The sequence below is a fragment of the Otolemur garnettii genome, unplaced genomic scaffold, assembly GCF_000181295.1.
Source record: "Otolemur garnettii isolate 467f Iridium unplaced genomic scaffold, OtoGar3 scaffold00082, whole genome shotgun sequence".
NCBI lineage: Eukaryota > Metazoa > Chordata > Mammalia > Primates > Galagidae > Otolemur > Otolemur garnettii.
This window is the reverse complement of record NW_003852477.1, coordinates 442788-461026: the sequence shown is the minus strand read 5'-3', so window position 1 is coordinate 461026 and position 18239 is coordinate 442788. Positions and strand designations below refer to the sequence as shown.

The following is an 18239-nucleotide window of genomic DNA, read 5'->3' as shown; positions in this document are numbered from 1 at the left end:
GAGGAAAAAAGGTGAGCTGCTTTCTTACTCTCAGCCTGTCTGTGGCCTCACTTCAAGGGTGTGGCCTCTCTGAAGGCATCCTCCAACTCTCACCTGGGGCTTCTCCTCCAGGTATCTAACCAACCCAGCACTGTTTGGCAGCCACAGAAGCCTCCAGGGAGGCAATAGCAGCCCCAGGGCTCCAGTAAGGGACTAAGCTGAGAGTAGGGCAAATGGGAAGCCAGGGAGGCAGGTGGATGAGGGAGGAAATGGGGGTGTTCAAGTGCCCAGCCTGGACAGAGGGTCCATTGAGCAGTGGCTGTGAGGCTGAGAAGTGCTGATTCCACCTGCTTCGAGGGCTCTGAGCTGGCCTATGTCCCCTAGGGCAGCTGCCCCTGGGAAGTTATGAGTGTCAGTGAGGCCCTATACTGGGCTCCTGGTGGCTGCCTTGACACTCCACTGCCTGGGGATGGGAGCATATTGCTGGCCCTCGACAGCGCCACTTAGTGGGCTCTGCAGGCATTGAGGGGAGAAGAGACCTAAGTTTGTGGGGTTTGGGAACAGCCCTTTTGCACCCTGTGGCTTGACATTCCAAATGTGGTGCGAGGACCAGCATCACCAGCATCACCAGCATCACCAGCATCTCTAGGATCTTGTAGGAATTGCCACGTCCTGGACCCCACCCTAGAACCTGTGCTTTAGTGCTGTCCCTGTGTGCACACTGCCATAGGACAGGGGTTTCCAAATGTCAATCTGTGAGGGCCACCTCAGTCTCCCCTGGGAAGTTTGTTAAAATGAAGATTCCTAACCCTTTCTAGATCAGAATCGCCAGTGTAAGGTCTGGGAATCTACAAGCCCTCTGTGTATTTTTTTTAATTGAAATATACTTCATATACCGTAAAATTTACCATTTTAAAGAGCACAATTCAGTGGTTTTTAGTATATCCATAAGGTTATATAGGCATCACCATCTACTTCCAGAATGTTTCCATCACTCAAAAGAAACTCTGTACCCATCAGCAGTCAGTGTGCATTTCTATTGAACTGTCAGATTCCATGTTTTGAATTCTGAGCTTTTGTTCTGCCAAAAATTTTATATCCATTCAAACATCTGCTAAATCCTACATGTACAGAGTGCTGTACGAGTCTCTTTGGGAAGAAGAAATAAGGCAAAGACAAACTTAAAAAGGGCCAGGAGGCCAGCAACACTGAAGGCTGAGGGAAGAGGATCACTTCAGACCGGAAAATCAAGTAACATAGTGAGACTCCATCTCTAAAATGTTTCTTTTTTAAATCGACATGGTGGTACATGCCTATAGTCCCAGTTACTCAAGGATCTCTTGAGCCCTGGAGTTTGAGGCTGCTGTGAGCTATGATTGTGACATTGCACTCTACCAAGGGTGACAGAGCAAGACCCTGTCTCTAACAATCCAAAAGCTCACAGTCTATGGTGAGAGCACATGGTATTTCAGTTTGGTCCTACTGTTTGCTCCATGCTTGCAGTGCAGCCCTGGGAAGTTGCTGAAAAAGTAAATATGGGCATGTAGAATGATTTTTGTCCTATGTATTTTTGTCATAATACTGCAGAATATGTTCCTGCAGGGATTAAATAAAAGAAACCAACTGAACTCTAAATTCCACCACAGTTACTTTCAGAGAGGCCTCACATTCACACTGAGATGCATTTGCTTTCCTGGGTGCACAGGATCTGTTCACAAAATCCTCCCACGTTTCTCTACCAGATTCAAATGGGCAATCAGACCACGTGTGTGTGTGTGTGTGTGTGTGTGTGTGTGTGTGTGTTCATTTAATAGCATAAATCCATGAAGACACCCCCACACACACTAATTCTCTTCTCTTTGGGAGTTTTTTGACCTCCTGGGTTCTGAAGACTTAGGAAGCTCAAGGCGTCAGGCATTTCTCATAACCCATGCAAGCAGTCCTTACTGGCATTTTAATCATGAGGTTGGAAGTGGATGTTTGGGGACAATGACATGACAAGATTGAAAATGTTCAGCTAAGCTCAGTCCTGGAGAGCTGGCCTTTGCCTCTGCCCACACAAGGGACCAGTTTGATCATCAGCCTGAAATTATACGGCATTTCAAACAGGTGTTCCCTGGCCAGCGTTCAATTGACTCATCTCTCCAGTGTTAGCTGCATACTGTGCTCCATGAAGGAGCAGCAACACATGAACCAGGGGCTCAGTCTAGATAGGAAGAGATCTCATACACATGCATGCATGCAAACACACAGAGGAATGATGAGGAACTGTGTAAGTGCCATCTTTAACGCTAAGGGAGCCAACAAGGATTGTAAGCAGTCAAGTGGCAGAGAGACAAGAAGCTACTGCACCTCACCCTCAGCCACTGCTGTGTCTGGAAAAGACAAAACCCCTACAGACAGCTCCCATCACTGCCCACTGTGGGACTCAGGCCCTGGCTAGCAGGGTTCAGAAGGCTTTGTGCCCTGGCTCTTCTCTTGAGTCTGGGGGTCCTCGTTCTCCCTGGCCTCTGTCTGGTCAGCCTGTCCACACTGCTGCTCCCAGCGGAGGAGACTGCTCTCTACTCTAAGGAGGGCTGTGAGTGGTCCCATAGACCTGGGAAGAGCTTGGCTCTTCAGAGCGTTGTCACTCTGTCCTCAGTCCACCCTGCCTCACCATGCCCAGCTGGGCTGACTGATTACCGGAGGACCTGGCCAGCCTTTGGTGCTTGTCTAAACACATCCTCCAGGAAGCTTCCTGCCCAGCCCAGCCAGAGGTGTGTCTGGTTTCTCGTAATATCCCATGGCAGAACATTTTGGGGATATGACTGTACGAAGGCCAGGTACACATGCCCAGGTAGGGTTTGCTCTTACAAATAACAAATAATTTCACCCTTCCCCCTGTGTGGTAGTCTCCTTAGATTTAATGGAGCCTTTATCTTGTTTGGTTTTCACACGGTGGATGGCAGAGGCCAGGCGTAGAGCAGGCTCCTTCCGTTTGGAGGTAGCAGAATGGTCCTTCGGTGTCATCATGCAGAGATGGTACAGCAGGGGACTTGGAGTAAGGCCCAGATCAGGACAGTGGGGCTCAGGGTTGGCCCTGCCATTGATCAGCCTTGTACCGCTAGTAGTTTCCTGTGGCTGCTATAACACATTATTACACACTTCATCGTTTAAAACAAGGCAAATGTGTCATCTTACAGTTTTGTAGTTCAGATGTCCAAAATGCTTCTTTTCCCCTAAGCTAAAATCAAGGTATCAGCAAGGCTGTGTTCTGTTTTGGAGGCCTGAGGGGAGAGTCTGTTTAATAGGCTTTTCCAGTTTCTTGAGGCTGCCTGTGTTCCTTGGCTCATGGCCCTCTCTTATCTTCAAGCCTGCACTGGCTGATTGAGTCTTTCTAACATCACTGTGCTCTGGTCCAGACCCACCTGCCTCCCTCCTTCACCTATGAGGACCTATGTGATTATACTGGATCAATTGGGATAATCCAGAATAATCTACCCTCCTCAGAATCCTTAATTTAATTACATTTGCAAAGTCTCTTTCATCAAATAAATTGTATTCATAGTTTCAGGATTCTGATCTTTGGGATTTATTCTGCCTCCCACAGTAACCTTCAACTTAACCTCTTGGTGCCTCAATCTTATCATCTCCTAAGATGGAGACAGTCCCCACTTCATAGAATTATTGGGAGAATCAAATTAGTTAATGGACACAGCAGAGCCTGGCACCTAGGACAGGCTCAAGAAATATTCACTCTTAGCATCATTATTTGTGTATTTCAGGAATCATCTGGGATTCTTAGTAGACAGTTTATCAGGGGATCCACAGGGATGAATAACGATTGGCCGAGGGGCTTATTAATGTCTGCTCAGTGAGGAAAGTTTTGGCAGGTAGCCCAGGTGTGAGCCGTGTGCGTGTATACAAGGGTCAGGGAGAGAGGGACTGAGATGAGCATCTGATCCTGCCTTGGAAGCTGGAGTGAGATGTAAGCCTGGTCTTGGAGACCCTCATACAGGCAGAGAGCTGGGCAGATACCAAGCTGAGAGAGGGACCCTGGGGCCTGGAGTAATGCCCTTGGCCAGGAAGAAATCAAGGTTTCTTGGGGCCTTAGCATCGGAGCTGAGCAGTCCTGTTGGCCCAGCCCTCATTTCACTAAGGAGGGATTCCCAAAGCCTTGTTCCCTCTCATCTCAGAAGGGAAATTGGAGAATTAATTATAAGCTGGAGGCCAGGTTTGGGATGCTGATTTCCTGATTGCCTGGATTCCCTAGAAGGAGGTCAAGAGGCATAGAGGGCATCTACCTGGTTAGGTTCCTTGAGAGGCTTCCCCCGTCACACACATACACACACCCTGTCCCCAGCTCTGCCTGGTCTGTGGTCTGACTCCATTGGTCTCCCCAGCAGGTCAGATGGAGCTGTGCTGAGGAGGAAAGAGGCAGCCCCTGGAGCTCAATTACTGTGGCTCCTAGGTGACCTGTGGGAATCGCAGGCTTGGCAGCTGTGTGTGTGGAACTGAGGCTGGGGCAGTGTTGTACACCTGGGGGCAGCCACAGGGAGTGGGATGCCCAGCCTGTCTTTGGAGATAGGGAGGCACTCGTGAGGGCAGCACACTGTCCCTACTCTGGGCCAGGCCCCCAGGGTTGCCTCAGCCCATAAAACCCCCAGCATCTGCCCTTCGCCCCTCTGCAGGTCTTGCAGAAGTGAGGCAGGAGTGAGGAGGTCCTTCTATATGGAGCCAGGGTGACACAGAGCCTGGGGTAGTTCAGCTCAATGCCATGGGCCTGCAAGGGTGGCCACGGCACAGTTCCAGCATTCAGAGAGCTCCCCTTTTGCCGGGAGACAGATAGGCATTGCCATTCAGTGAGCATCCACAACTAAAATGGGTGTGATGCCCTGGGGGTTACAGAGGGCCGGGGTAGGAGTGCATCCTACTAAGGGGCTTGTGAAGGTGAGCAAGAGTTCACTAGATAGAGCAATGGGCAAGAGTGAAGGGTAACAGCCAGAGAAGCAGTCCTCTGTCTTCTCAGGACCCATAGTCCTGACCAGGTCTATAGCAATTTGTAGCAATTTGCTGGCAGAGGAGTTCTGCAGAAAAGTCCTAAGGCGTAATCTTATCCGGAGATACTCCCCTAGAAGCGGAAGAGGGAGCTTGGATCCCTGCCATCCTGGCCTTCCCCTCCCTGAGAAACAGTTTATAAATGCCCATCTCCCTCTGATGTAACTGAGGACAGGGCCCTCCCTGACTGTAGGTAAACACCTGGGAGGCCTGGATGTCCACTTTCCCTCCCTTCCCTCCCTCCCCTCCACTCAACACCCTATAGGGCACCCTGACAAAGGGAAGGTTTCAGGTGTCTGGTGCCTCTTAGGGGCTATAGAGCAGGGCAGACTCCAACTGCAAGTGTCGAGGAGGGAACAGAAACCAGCCTGCGTGGAGAGGGGTTGGCATGGACTGGTCACAGCCCTGCTGTCTCCTCAGAGCCTCTCTCTTATAGACCTAGCAGCACAGGCCTGGCAGTGACAAGCCTAGGGGCAGGATGCCCTGGTGACAGTGGCAGGCCACCCCCGGTGCTTGGCTTTCCTTGACCCCTGTGCACACTCTTCAGCATGCTCATCATGTGCACCATCCTGACCAACTGCGTGTTCATGGCCCAGCATGACCCTCCACCCTGGACCAAGTATGTCGAGTGAGTATCTTCAGAGTCTTTCTGCTCAACCTGGCCTTCTCCCTTCCTTTTCCATTCCGTGCCATTGCCTCTGAAGTCACCCCAGAAGAGGGCTGTGTCCAGGTCCAGAAACTCACCCCCCTAGGGTGTGGGTCCTTGTTCAGCGTCTACCCGCTTTTGCCTCTTCTAGTCCGGCAAGTGCTGGCTTTAAGTTGTGTCCTCAGGGGAGGAAGCTCTTCAGGTTGGCATAGTAGAAGGTTTCTCCCTATTCCTCCTAAGAGGACTGATGACAGTAGAGAAGGCTCTGAAACCATAATAGTTATTTACTGAGTGCTCAGTACATGCCAGGTACTATCACAGAACAGTGAGCTTCATCTCCTTTACCCTCAAGGCACCCCAATAGGGTGGGTTTTGCCACTGTCCCCATTAGACAGATGAAGAGACTTAGACCTAGAGAACTAACTGACCTGATACCGTGCAGCTTCCGGGGGGTGGCCACCAGGAAAAGACCGGGGACTATTCCCCCTTCAGTAATACACTGGGCCAGCTTTTGTTCCAAGTCTTGCCTCCCATAACCATGGGCACAGTTTTAGAAAACTGCTTCTGGTCTTTTCTTCCCAAACAAAAGTCCCTTACTTATAAGTTGTAAGCACACTTGGTAGGCCTTTACTGCATTTGACTTCTGTTTCTATAAGACCAACATGATGTCTGGGAAGACTTTCTTACAAAAGCCGCTTGGCTTGTCACCGTGCATGCTCACACAGGACCAGCTTCTCAGACCTGGGTGGTGCCCTCCCCATTCCAATCCTGTGGGTCACAGTCCCGGCATCCAGGCATTTTGTATTCCCAGGCTGCCTCTGGCAGAGAGATCAGCCCCTTTCCATCCCCATGCATTAGAACATCAACACCCCTTCAAGCCCAGGTAGATAGCTGGACCTACCTATCCTGTAAGCAGTGAGGATGGACCATGCTCCCCTTACAAGCCACCAAGGATCCACAAACATGGGTAAGGGGCAATGACTCCACCCATCCATACTGTCCTATAGGGCAGACCCATTGGCCACTATATGCCTGTTGCACACATGGACCCCAGCACTAGGGCAAAGAAATAGATTGGGGGGGGTGTCTTTTTGTACCAAGACAACCAAGAGAAGAAATATAGAGAGTTAAGATGGACACATGGCAGTCACTTTGTAACATAGAATAAACACATGGGAAGATGGATTATTTAGCCAGATGTTTAGAGCAAGCCGCATCCCCAGCTTTGACAGAGGAGTACTGCACAGAGCCTGACCTGACCACCTGTGGTGAAAAGAACTAACTGCACAGGGCTCCTACCATGCAGAGAACCTGAAGAACTAGGCCTGTGGATATCGGTGCCCCTGAGAAACCCTCTGGCCTGTTTTCCCCAGGTACACGTTCACCGCCATTTATACCTTTGAGTCTCTGGTCAAGATTCTGGCTCGAGGCTTCTGCCTGCATGCATTCACCTTCCTTCGGGACCCATGGAACTGGCTGGATTTCAGTGTGATTGTCATGGCGTAAGTATCTATCTCCCTTGCTGTGTTGTGCTGTACCATGTCAGGCCACGCTGGGCTGGGGGTGTGCACCCACTCCCCAACCCCTGAACCACCCTGGTCTTCTTGGCTTCCTCACTGCTATTCAAGTGCAACTTGAACCCGGGCTGTAAAAAGGCAAAATGGAAGCCCTCAGTTCATTCTGTGGCGAGAGATGGGTCCACAGTAGTTCAGGCAGGCCTTGGGGTCAGGCCCACTGGCTCATCTGTGCCTCCACAGTAGCCCTGGGCTCAAGGGACATCATTAAGATTCTGGATGAATATTCTCTGCCCTTTCCACCAAGAGAAACAAATATTCCAGCAGTGACCTGGATTCCAAAGTGATTCAGAATAAAATCACAGTAAAGCAGAGGAGCCTGGAGAAGTGACCAGGCATCCCCAGGAACTCACATCAGGTGCACCAAAATGTCTCCTCTCTCCATTCAGAACCTCTGCATTTGGCACATATTAAAGTGCCTGGTCATTGACACACCAACCAGAGATGTAGGCTGGATGAGGGTGCTTAGCCCATTTTACAGAAGAGAAGACCGATGCAACCAATACACAGGAAGCCTGCCTGAAAGTAAACATGACCCCAGGCCTGCTGCAATCCAGGCTGAGGGCCAGCCTCCTTGCCTAGGAGGAGACCCTTGCTGAGGGCTGAGTGTAGAGGTAATGCTCCTCCCTGGAAGGATCAGGCAACAGATACCAGGTTCTGATAAGATGATTGAGCAGGGCGGGCCAGGTAGAAGTTGAGATCAAGGGGTCAGGCATCAAACCCTTTCTGAAGCCTGAGGACACAGTGTTTGCAGGGCTGCGTACCATATCTTTGCAAGGGACAGAGCTGGTGAGAGTTATATTCTCTGCCCTTGTAGATCTGCAGTTTCCCCACGTGTGAAAGGACAGTGTTGAGTGTGGTGATAACGGAAGCTCACAGTTCAGTTCAGCTTCCACTTTTTAGTATTCTTGGATTTACTGAATCTATGTATTCATGACAGAGTCTTTATTTAACCCAGACATGAGCATCCCTGAGCTCAGCCATGCTGTGGGAGAGAAAGACAAAGAGGGAAGCTGGACCTTGCTGATGGGGCATTTTCAAGGTAGATGGAGAACCTGGTAATTAGAAGGTGCACCAGCACCTCTGTTTCTAGGTGCACTGTTTGTGAGCTGACTCCAGCCCTTCATCTTATAGGAGTAAGACTGCAGCTCTGAGAGACAACACCCCTTGCCCCAAGTCCAGTGTAGATGTAGGCCTGGGTGGAGCTGTATGAGAAGCAAGAGTGGCGGGAGGTGAAGTTGCAGACTGGTGGGATGGGGACAGATTGCACTGTCCTTCTAGGTCATGGTCAGAGCCAGCCACTGGAATCCAGGGGAGAGAATAGTGGCCAGAACCAGGATCCAAGTGGAGAAGGTGAGAGCTGCTCAGATTCCAGATCTGTTTTTCAGGGAGGACCAACAGGAGACCCCATGGTGGGTTCTGGTTTGAGCAGCTGCTGGGTGGATGGCATTACCATTTGTAGAAAAGGAGAATTGGTGGGAGAGAGAACCTACCACTTGCCCAAAAATCTAGCCAGCTTTCAAGGCTGAGGAATCAGAAGTCTGGTTTGCAACGTATGACACTTGAAAGCATCCAGGGTGAGAGATTGAGTAGGCCACTGAATATACCAGTCTGGAGTTCAAGAAGAGGTCCAGGGTAGAGATATAAATTTAGAAGTCCTCAGGATACAGATGTCATTTAAAGCTAGGAGTCTGGATGTGATCACGAGAGTGTAGCCTGTGGCCTGAGTATACTATGGGGCATTCCAGCATTTCCAGGTCAGGAGAGAAGACTGGACTGAGGGAACTGGTCAGTTAAGGGTGGAGGAAAACCAGGAGAGAGTAGTGTCCAGTACCCCCCTTCCCTGAGGAATGTGATTCCACTGGAAACACAGCATGAGGGGTTTGAGGAAGGTGATAATTAAGAGTGGACTATTGAAGTTGACAGGAGAAGGTCACTGAGCCCTTGACAAGAGGTATTCCAGTGGAAGGGAGAACACGCACATTGTTAAAGAGAGTTTAGGAGAGAAGGAGAGGAGCAGTGGAGGGGAAAAACATCTGTTTGGTGAGGTTTGCTATAAATTAGGACAGAAAATGGCATAGTGGTCAGAAGGCATTATGGGTCCAGGGAGGACTTTTCAAGAACAGCAGTATCTTTGTCAGCTGGTGGAAATGATCCAGTAGAGAGGGGACGCTTGATGGTGTAGGTGAGGGGGGATTGAAGAAGCAAAGCCCTTGAGCCATCCCAAGAGGGTGGGGATCCGTGCCAAGGCCGAGCATTCACCTGAAGAGCAGGGAAGGCAGAATTTGGGGTAGAGATGAAGGTAGATTGATAGAGTTGGCGATGAGAGAAGAAGGACTTTCTGTTCTGATTGCTCCTATTTTCTCAGTGAAATAAGAAGCATGATCATCATCTGAGAACTGAGTAGAGAGGCACATCTGAGGTTAGGGAAGGAGGGAGAACTCTTCCTGTTAGAGCTGGGGAGATTGTACAGACGGGGACAGTGGGATTGCCAGGCCAGGCGTAGGCTGTATAAAGGGTTCCCCTGTGGGATGGAGGACAGTAATCCATAGGACCTTCAGGGCTGAGTATCCCAGAAAGGAAGGGGACTTCAGGCAGTGGAGGACACAGCATCTGCCTCCCCATCTTGGAGCTGGAGCAAGACAGTGGCACCACAGAGAGAATCTCAGACCCCAGGGAAAGTGATCACCCTGGGCCTGGCTTTGGCCTATGCTAAGCCCATGTCTCTGGGAGATGTTGTGTGTGACCTTAGGCCCTTTGCAAGTCCTCCTGTCCCATCTCATGAGAGAATCCCAGTCTCATTCTCCAAGGGATTCCATGGGGAAACCACTCCTGCTCAGAATCCCAAGTAGGTGTCCTTCCTCACCAAGGCCTGCTTGCCTTCCTGCTGTGCCAGAACCAGGGTGACAAAGCAGAACAGGGCCTCAGAAGCTCAGACAGCCTCCAGTTTCCAGAAATGGCATGTTCATTCCTATAGAGCTACATGGACCCATTAGAACATCATCAGCTTTGGGGTCTTGGCTGGACTGACCCAGCATCTTTGATTGACCCTACCATATGAAATGATGGCCTCTGAAGTGAATGTCAGTGAAGTGGTCTAAAAACACAAGGCTCCTATCCTAGGATTAGCAAAGAGTCTTAGAAGTAGTAGAAAAGTTCAATTAAACAAAACTCTTTATCCATCTTCCATTACCCAGATGGGGAAACTGAGAGAGAGAACCTACCACTTGCCCAAAAATCTAGCCAGCTTTCAACCTACTCCTTTACCCCACCTGCTTTAGAGGTTGTGAGAGGGTCCAGGGTAGGTGTGCTGGAAAGCCTGCTGGGCTCATCTTGTAGCCCTCAGCCAGAGCTCTTCCTGTGCCCCCCCTCACAGCTGGGCAGTACCTGCTAGTTAGCACACCCTCCCACCTTCTAGGGTTGTTATGGAAACCAAACCAGAAGGCAGGGAGGGCAGAGAGGAGGGGTGCCAATCCCCACAGGAAGCTAGCAGTGTGGGTTTCACCATCTCAAGATAAGGGTGGGGCAGAAAGGAGATGAGGATCAGCCTCCCTCATGGTTCTCAGCCTCCAAAAACTCTCCCTCTGTGCTGGGGCTGGTGATAGGGTAGCATTCTTACCCACTCCCCACTGCTCTTCTACAACAGGGCTAAAAGTCCCACCACAATTGTCTGTCCCTGCCCAACAGCTTGGTTATAGCAGGAGTAGCCGGACTTGGAAGAGGGGTTTTGCTCACCAAGAGGGGCATAGCTCTGTCCTCCCCCACCACCATGCATCATCCCAGCCTCACCACCTCTGGCATTGGCCCTGTGCCATACAAAATGTTCCTTCTTTTAGTATAGCCCTGCTATACTCAGAAGCCCCTAGAGTGAACTCAGTGAGTGTCTGGGATCCCAATATGGGAAGCAGTTAGACTCCAAGTTCTGGGCAGAGGAATTAAGGCAGCACCACACATGTGGTCCTAAATGCTCCATGCCCTCACACAGCTCTGCTCCTCCTTCAAGACTTCCTAGGATTCACAGTTGCTATTCTGTACAGATACACTGGCCCCACTCCTGTTCCCAGCCACTCACCCATCTTTGCAAAACTGCCAGGAGAGGAGCATAGATACAGTCTTCGGTCACCAGTCCATTCTTGTCACCTTAGGATTCTAGCTTCTCTGTGCTTGGCACGAGCTGCTGGGGAGGCAGATGATGAATGGAGGGCAAGCATTGCCTGTGCTGGGGGCACTGAGTGGGGCAGACTTTATACTGAAACAAGCAGAATCCAATCTAGGACAGACAGGGTCTTCACTGGAGATACCAGGGGACAGAATAGTTCTGTAAGGGACAGAAAAGAAGCAAGGATGGTCGGTTGTCTCTGACCTGCACTGGGTGCCATTCACTCCCTGTGACCGGAAAGACAGCCTTGAAACCAGAGTCTTGAGCAAAGGAAGCTGTCATCCTGGTTATGCTTGGCAGACCAGCAGCAGGAAATGGAACCCTGAGCCTCTAGCAGGCTGGAACCACGGCTTCCATGGGATGGCAATGTTGGCACTATTCCAGACCCATCCTGACAGTTCTGTGGCAGCACCGTGTCTAGATAGAGACTCAGAGAAAAATATCTTAGCCCAAGAGAAGATTGGGACAGAAGCCTGAGGGTCTGAGCCGTCATGGAGAATGTAATAGCTATCAAAAGTTGAGAGGGACCTTAGACCAAATTAACAGGTGTATTTGGGCCAGAAGAAAGGAGGTGACTTCCGCTTTCCAGTGGATGATGGGGCTTCCTCTGACTGCTACACTGGAGAAAGATTTACAAGATGAAGTGCCTGGGAGATGGAGTGGAACCACATCAGAGAAAGGGTCTATTATAGACAGAGAAAGGAAAGCTCTGGTATATATCTGCTGACTTCCCATCTCTGTAGGGAGCAGGCGTGGTCCACAGGATCCCAGGAAAATGGAAGAGCCTGCCACAACAAATAAGACACCAAGGAGACGGTTATGTTAATCAGTTAGATGTAAGCTTTCCACATTGTATATCAAATCAGCACTTTGTACCCCATAAATGCATTAATGCACACAGTTATGATTTAATAAGGAATTTTTTAAAAAAGAAAAGAAAATGGAAAAGCCTTTCAAATGGACATAGGCAAAGCTGATGTCAGTCCCGTGTCAATTAAAGCCAGACCACACTGGTCCTGCTGACTCTAGGACATTTGAGTCCCTGAGCATAGCCTGCTGAGACCTTTCCTATAGCCAGCCATCTGTTGCTTGAAGGGAATGCAAAAGCTCTGAACAGAGTGGAAGAACCTGGAGGTATAGACTGCCCAGCAGAGTGAGTCCAGCTGCACAGTCAGACCACCCTCACACTGACCCTCACACTGCAGTGCCGACATCACTGACGCCTATGCCAGAAATACTTGGTTAAACTTTGGATATCCTGAGTCCAGTGTCATTTGTTAAACATCAGACACCTTCAGTTAAATGTCAGATGCCTTGGCTGGGAAACCTTTGGTTAAATATCACAAGTCACTTGCCACTGTCCCAGTGGCCTTGGTCACATACTATCCATCCACCTCTTGGTCCTGCAGCCCATCCACAGCATGTCCTCATGCTCTGCTTGGGCAGGTCCCTGCCCCCCAGAGACCAGATCCTTCCTCCTATGCCTCTGGGGGCCAGAGATGGACAGCTGTCTAAATTCTAGCTGGGAACCCCACAGCCACTCAGCCCTGCTGAACATCTCTCAGACCTGAGCAGAGCAGAGCCCAAGAGAGCTGCTCATCTCCGAAGGCCATGCCTGGAGGGCACCAAGGGTCGGGGGTGAGACTGGAGGTGGGCTTATTGGAAGGGGCCAGCACTACCCTGAGGCCTTTCATCCTACTCTCTTCTCTTCTTGGGTTACCTCTGGCCTGCGTGTAGCTGAAGAACAGATATTCGGAAACCTCTTTTCCCATCTTCCAGAGCCTCTGTCTTGGGAACTGTTTCTTCCAATGAGTACTCAGACCTCTTCCACTTCATGACTGCAGGGACTCCTCAGCCACTCCTTATATAGAGAGATTCATGGTTGGAAGGGAGCAGCCCTCAGAGGCCAGCCACCCTTCTATGGTGGTCTCAGCCAGAGTTTCGGGGTCCCAAGGATCAGAGCCCCTAGGCATGAGCTGATCATAGACCACAGAAAATGCAAATCAAAACTAGGACAGGAAACCCACTTGTTTTCTAGATTGCCTGACCTGAGCCTCCTGGAAACAGGGCTTCCCTCTTCCCTCTGATGTGACCCCAGCCTCAGACCCCACATATGGTTTTGTGCCATGATCCCCCGTAGGATGGAGAATGTGGCAGAGTGGCTGCCTTCTAGTGCCAGTTATTCATGGCACCATCCCTCAGAGAGCCTCCTGGGAGCTTGCTATGTGGATATCCCCAAGGCATCCTGCTGGAGTTGCATGTCAATGGGTTGAAATCAGGAAGAAAGACTGAGGGAGGCCCACGGGACAGGAAGAGGGAGAGGGCTGGTTGGGGAGGACAGGCTGAGGTTCTGCTTTGTAATTCCCAATAACTGTGGTTTGATTCTGCAGGTATGTATCAGAAAATATAAAAGTAGGCAATTTGTCGGCTCTTCGAACTTTCAGAGTCCTGAGAGCTCTAAAAACTATTTCAGTTATCCCAGGTAAGATGCCCAGGTTTGCCTCTCAGATCTCATCTACAAGTGACTCTCTCTCTCTGTATCCCCATCCCTGTCCTCCTCTGACCGTGTGTCTTCTATTGGCGTGTTGTCATTGTCTCGTGTGTGAATTTCCCTTGTTACAGATACACAACTGAATTTGTGGACCTGGGCAATGTCTCAGCCTTACGCACCTTCCGAGTCCTCCGGGCCCTGAAAACTATATCAGTCATTTCAGGTGAAAATCAGGTTAAACGCCAAGACTGGAGGGATGTGCCTGGGCCTTTCTAGCCACCTGGGAGTCAAGGCGACCCTCAAGGAGGCTCCTTCAAATGTGCCTGTCACCAGAATACCTCTCCCAGAGCTCAGGTGTGGGGGCTGTTATCTCCCCAGAGGTGTCCCCCTCAGGCACCTGTCCCCCCAGAACCTCAGAATAGGCTTCAGCTACCCACCCTGGCAAAGCCCACTGTCATAGACACCAATGGGCATGCACAGAGCACCCCACTTGCTGTGTGGGCATCCTTACACTAAACCCACATTCTTCCCAAGATAGTGGATTTCTTTTCCAAACTGAACTCAGCTATTTGAATACCTAAAATCTTATACATGAACAGCCTCGGCCTGAGGTGTCATCCTCTGATCAGAAAATAAAAAGAACTGTTTGAGGGAACTATATACACCCCCAGAACACAAAAGGAAAGCTCAGCGTGGTTTTTCATGACTGAGTGCCCAGTCTCTGCCCTATGCTCCCTCTGGCGATATATGCACAGCTGGAGTCACAGCCTCAGTTTGTAAAACAGTAATCTGTGGACAGGCATCATTGGGCCTTGGCGTCTAACAGCCCTCGCTGCATGGTGCGGTAGAGGTTTAGCAAACCGTGCATGGTAGCCTCAGGAAGAAATTCTCCTTGACAGATGTTGGCAATTGCACCCAGGAAATCTTCTAAGCCCATATGGCCTCTCTAGAAATCATTCTACCCATCCATCCAGGAAAACTCTCAAAAGACTTGTAATTTCTGAGCCTGGTTATGTGATACGCTGGTGCTGATGTTGAATTTTACCCAGGAGACTGTCCTGTCCTAAGTCTTTATTCCCTCTCCCCAGATTCCAATGAATCTAAACTCTAATGTCCTCCTGTTTGAAAGAACTCACCCTGGAAGGGCAATGCCCCGAGGCTTATTCCAGAAGCCTTTTCTGAGTATAGCCACATTCAGAACTGAAAAAGGCTCTTCTTTTATGAAGGTGGCTGGAGACAGGTTGCATGCCACCATTGTGGGGAGGTGTCAGAGCTGAAGGAAGCATTAGTTGCTCTGGATAGTTGGTTGCATCCACTCCTGATTTGGAATGCTCATGGTTCCCAGCCCTGTGGCCTACATGTGGCTTTTGTTGCCCCCAGGGAGTTGGATCTCTGCCCTGAGCATCCTCCATAAGGAATTCAGATTCTTCCTGTAGGGCTAATTATCTTGTAAGAGAAGCCCCCAGTTATGCTGTGTTCAATCTGAAATTTCAGGCCTACAAACCCAGCATGGTATGTGTATAGGGGCCATTTCTCCCCCAGGTCCTCCACAAGTAGCCCAGACCCCTGCTAAGGACTGTTAGCAAGGGGGCTAGTGTGCCTCCAGCCACATCACGGACTTTGACACACATACACATATGCTCAGAAGCTTCACAGTCTGTCCTTGAGGGCCCAGGGACAGCCTCATAGGCATACACTCCTCTAGAGTAGATAAACACATTGACCACAGGAGTTAAGAAAAGGCATAGTCCAGCCTATTTTTTAAGAAGAATTTACAAAGGGAAATATTTGTTAGTCCTAAGGAAAAGGAATAAGCCCACCAACCTCAGGGCAACCCAATGAGGTCTCTTCAGAGCTGCCAGGAACCCAGTGAGGATAGCAGACCCCAAAGGTGGTCATAGAAAAATGCCACAGTCAGCATTATGGAAGCTCTGGGGAGGCAGCATCTTTTGAGCTGAGTCTAAATGGTCTTTGTCTTCTCTGGACCTTAGCCTGCTTTTCCAAAAACAGGAGTGAAATCAAAATGGTTAGTTTCCAAGGGCTCTTCTGCTCAGCCTCTTAGAACTTCAGTGGCAGGAGGATTTCCCTGCTGGTCCCCCAAGAACCATTGCTTCCTGGGTCTTTTTAGAATCCTGCAACTTCATTGGGACCATTCTTACCAGGAGCAAACTCTCACACTGTGAGAAATGTTCCAAGGGGCAGGTTGCCCTTGCACAGTCTACAGACCAGGTCAGGGATGCCTTGCTGGCCATGAATGGGATACATTAGGCTAAAGAGACTTTAGCCTGTCAGCAGAGGCAGAACCCAGTCTAGGTAGTGAGCTGCTACCCACCACCTAAGCTCAGTTCCCATAGAGATATGGGCAGATCTCTAGATCCAATGGGCAGAGCCAGACACCGTCTACCAAAGGGGACTAGAGGTAAGAAATTGTGGACGGTGAAAGAGTTATGCATCCCACCCCACTAGCAGCAGCACCACTCTGTGCCCAGATCCCTATGAGGTCTGCCCACTGCCCAGGCAGTTGCCAACATCTGCCAGGATGATTTCCATAGAGAGTGCTGACTGCCTCAGAGCCCCTGGCGGGCGATGGCGTTGGCAGCACCGTGGGGAAGCCTCCCTCTTCCTCTGCTGTGTTTGCTTCCCACTGCCTCCCTGCCTCTGGAGGCTCGGCAGCAACAGGCACAGCCACGGGTGCTCCTAACACATTAACCAGCTGGACAATGGATGGATGAGTTTAATCTGAGATCTGGCCGCTTGGGGGTAAGGGGGCAGGAGGGGCAGGCCCTGAACTGGCAGAGGTGCCCCCTTGTTCCCCATGCTCTGCTCATACTTGTCCTAGGACAGTTGCTAAGGATCAGATTAGATGCGTCTACTTGTGCTTTTCTGTTTTTCTGCTGTGTGATGCTGGCTTCTGCTGGGAGCTGGGCTGTGCAACTAACAGGTCACAGCCTCTCAGCTGTGGGGAACGGGGTGGATGGGGAGGATTCCAAAGGGACAGAGCAGCAGGAAGATGCAAAGTAGGTCAACCCCTGACCTGCCCTGAACCTTCTCCAAAGGGGGCCCAAACCAGAGTAGGACCCCTAGGACATTACCTACCATGGCTCTGCCAGACCTTCCCTCCACACCCCTGGCATACATACATACAGCTGAACCCCAGACCCCAGGTCTCCTAGTTTCCTTCAAACAATCAAAATCTCATTTCATCACAGAGAACTGGGCCCAGTAGCAGAGCAGGAGGACCCCATACCAAAAATGCTGTGTCTCTCCCCACCTCAGGATCAATATTAAGATCTCTCCCTTACCCTGGAATGGGCTGGGACCTCAGTCTCCTTTGCTGTGGACTACATGAAATGGGTGGGCCTGGCATACCTTGGATAAGTCCCAGGGGGACATGCTCTGAGTGTGTTTCTTCGAGAAAACAACACTTTGTACAAAGAGGACCAGGCCCCCTCTGAAATTGGACTCCTGCCCTGGGAAATCAGGATAGACTATCTGCAGCTAAGAAATGGGAGCTTGGGGCTCAAACATATAAGAGAAGCCTCCCTCTGTCCCCACTTCGAAGTTGTCCACCCTGGCCCCCCTTCAGTTCAACTCAACACCCCAAGGAGACCCAGTTCCCTCCACTCATGCTTGCCCCCCACCAGTGTAGCATAGAGCACAATGCCCAAGGGTGACCCCAAATTTGTTCTCACCTTACCCTGAAGGCCTGAAGACCATCGTGGGTGCCCTGATCCAGTCTGTGAAGAAGCTGGCTGATGTGATGGTCCTCACAGTCTTCTGCCTCAGCGTCTTTGCCCTCATCGGCCTGCAGCTCTTTATGGGCAACCTAAGGCACAAGTGTGTGCGCAACTTCACAGAACTCAACGGCACCAATGGCTCTGTGGAGGCTGATGGCCTGGTCTGGGAGTCGCTGGATGACTACCTCAACAATCCAGGTATGGGCTCACTCTGTGACTAGTGGGGGCTCTGTGAGACCATCAGAGTGGGGCACCTCCCACGCAGGCCTCACCAGAAGGCAGGCCTCCAGGTCTGGGCAAGCCCTACCTAGTCCCTGGAGACAGACCCCAGAGGGTATCAGGCTGCCTCCTGAGTTCCCAGGCTAGACGGGGAAGTGATACCTGAAGAATGGGAAGGATGGAGTTAGATGGAAAAACAGACAGGAGAATAGCACCTGCAGCATTCGGAGGTGAGACTGAACCTAGAGTGGTAGAATGGCGAGGAAGCCGGCCTACCTGCAGAGGAGTGTCAGCTTAGGGAAGGGGTGGACATGGAGTTGGGGTAGTCACTGAGGCTTCACAGTGAACTCACTTGCTTGGCATGGGGGTTTCCCAGTCAATGTCTGTTTCTTTGCCA

The 18239-nt window shown here is 50.6% G+C and overlaps 1 protein-coding gene across 5 annotated transcripts in view; it reads left to right on the top strand.

Annotated features, from left to right (window-relative positions):
* The window catches only part of SCN5A (sodium voltage-gated channel alpha subunit 5), a 76306-nt gene that overhangs the window by 4403 nt on the left and 53664 nt on the right, over positions 1–18239 (top strand). For 3 of the 5 annotated variants that reach the window (XM_003794463.2, XM_023515918.1, XM_023515917.1), the window contains exons 3-6: positions 5555–5644; positions 7036–7164; positions 14018–14109; positions 17591–17821. In XM_003794463.2, coding sequence (XP_003794511.1) covers positions 5555–5644; positions 7036–7164; positions 14018–14109; positions 17591–17821 — 542 coding nt within the window. Of the gene's footprint in view, positions 1–5554; positions 5645–7035; positions 7165–13785; positions 13878–14017; positions 14110–17590; positions 17822–18239 lie in introns of all 5 variants that reach the window. The other 2 variants (XM_003794467.2, XM_012808011.2) reach the window with 1 other exon arrangement.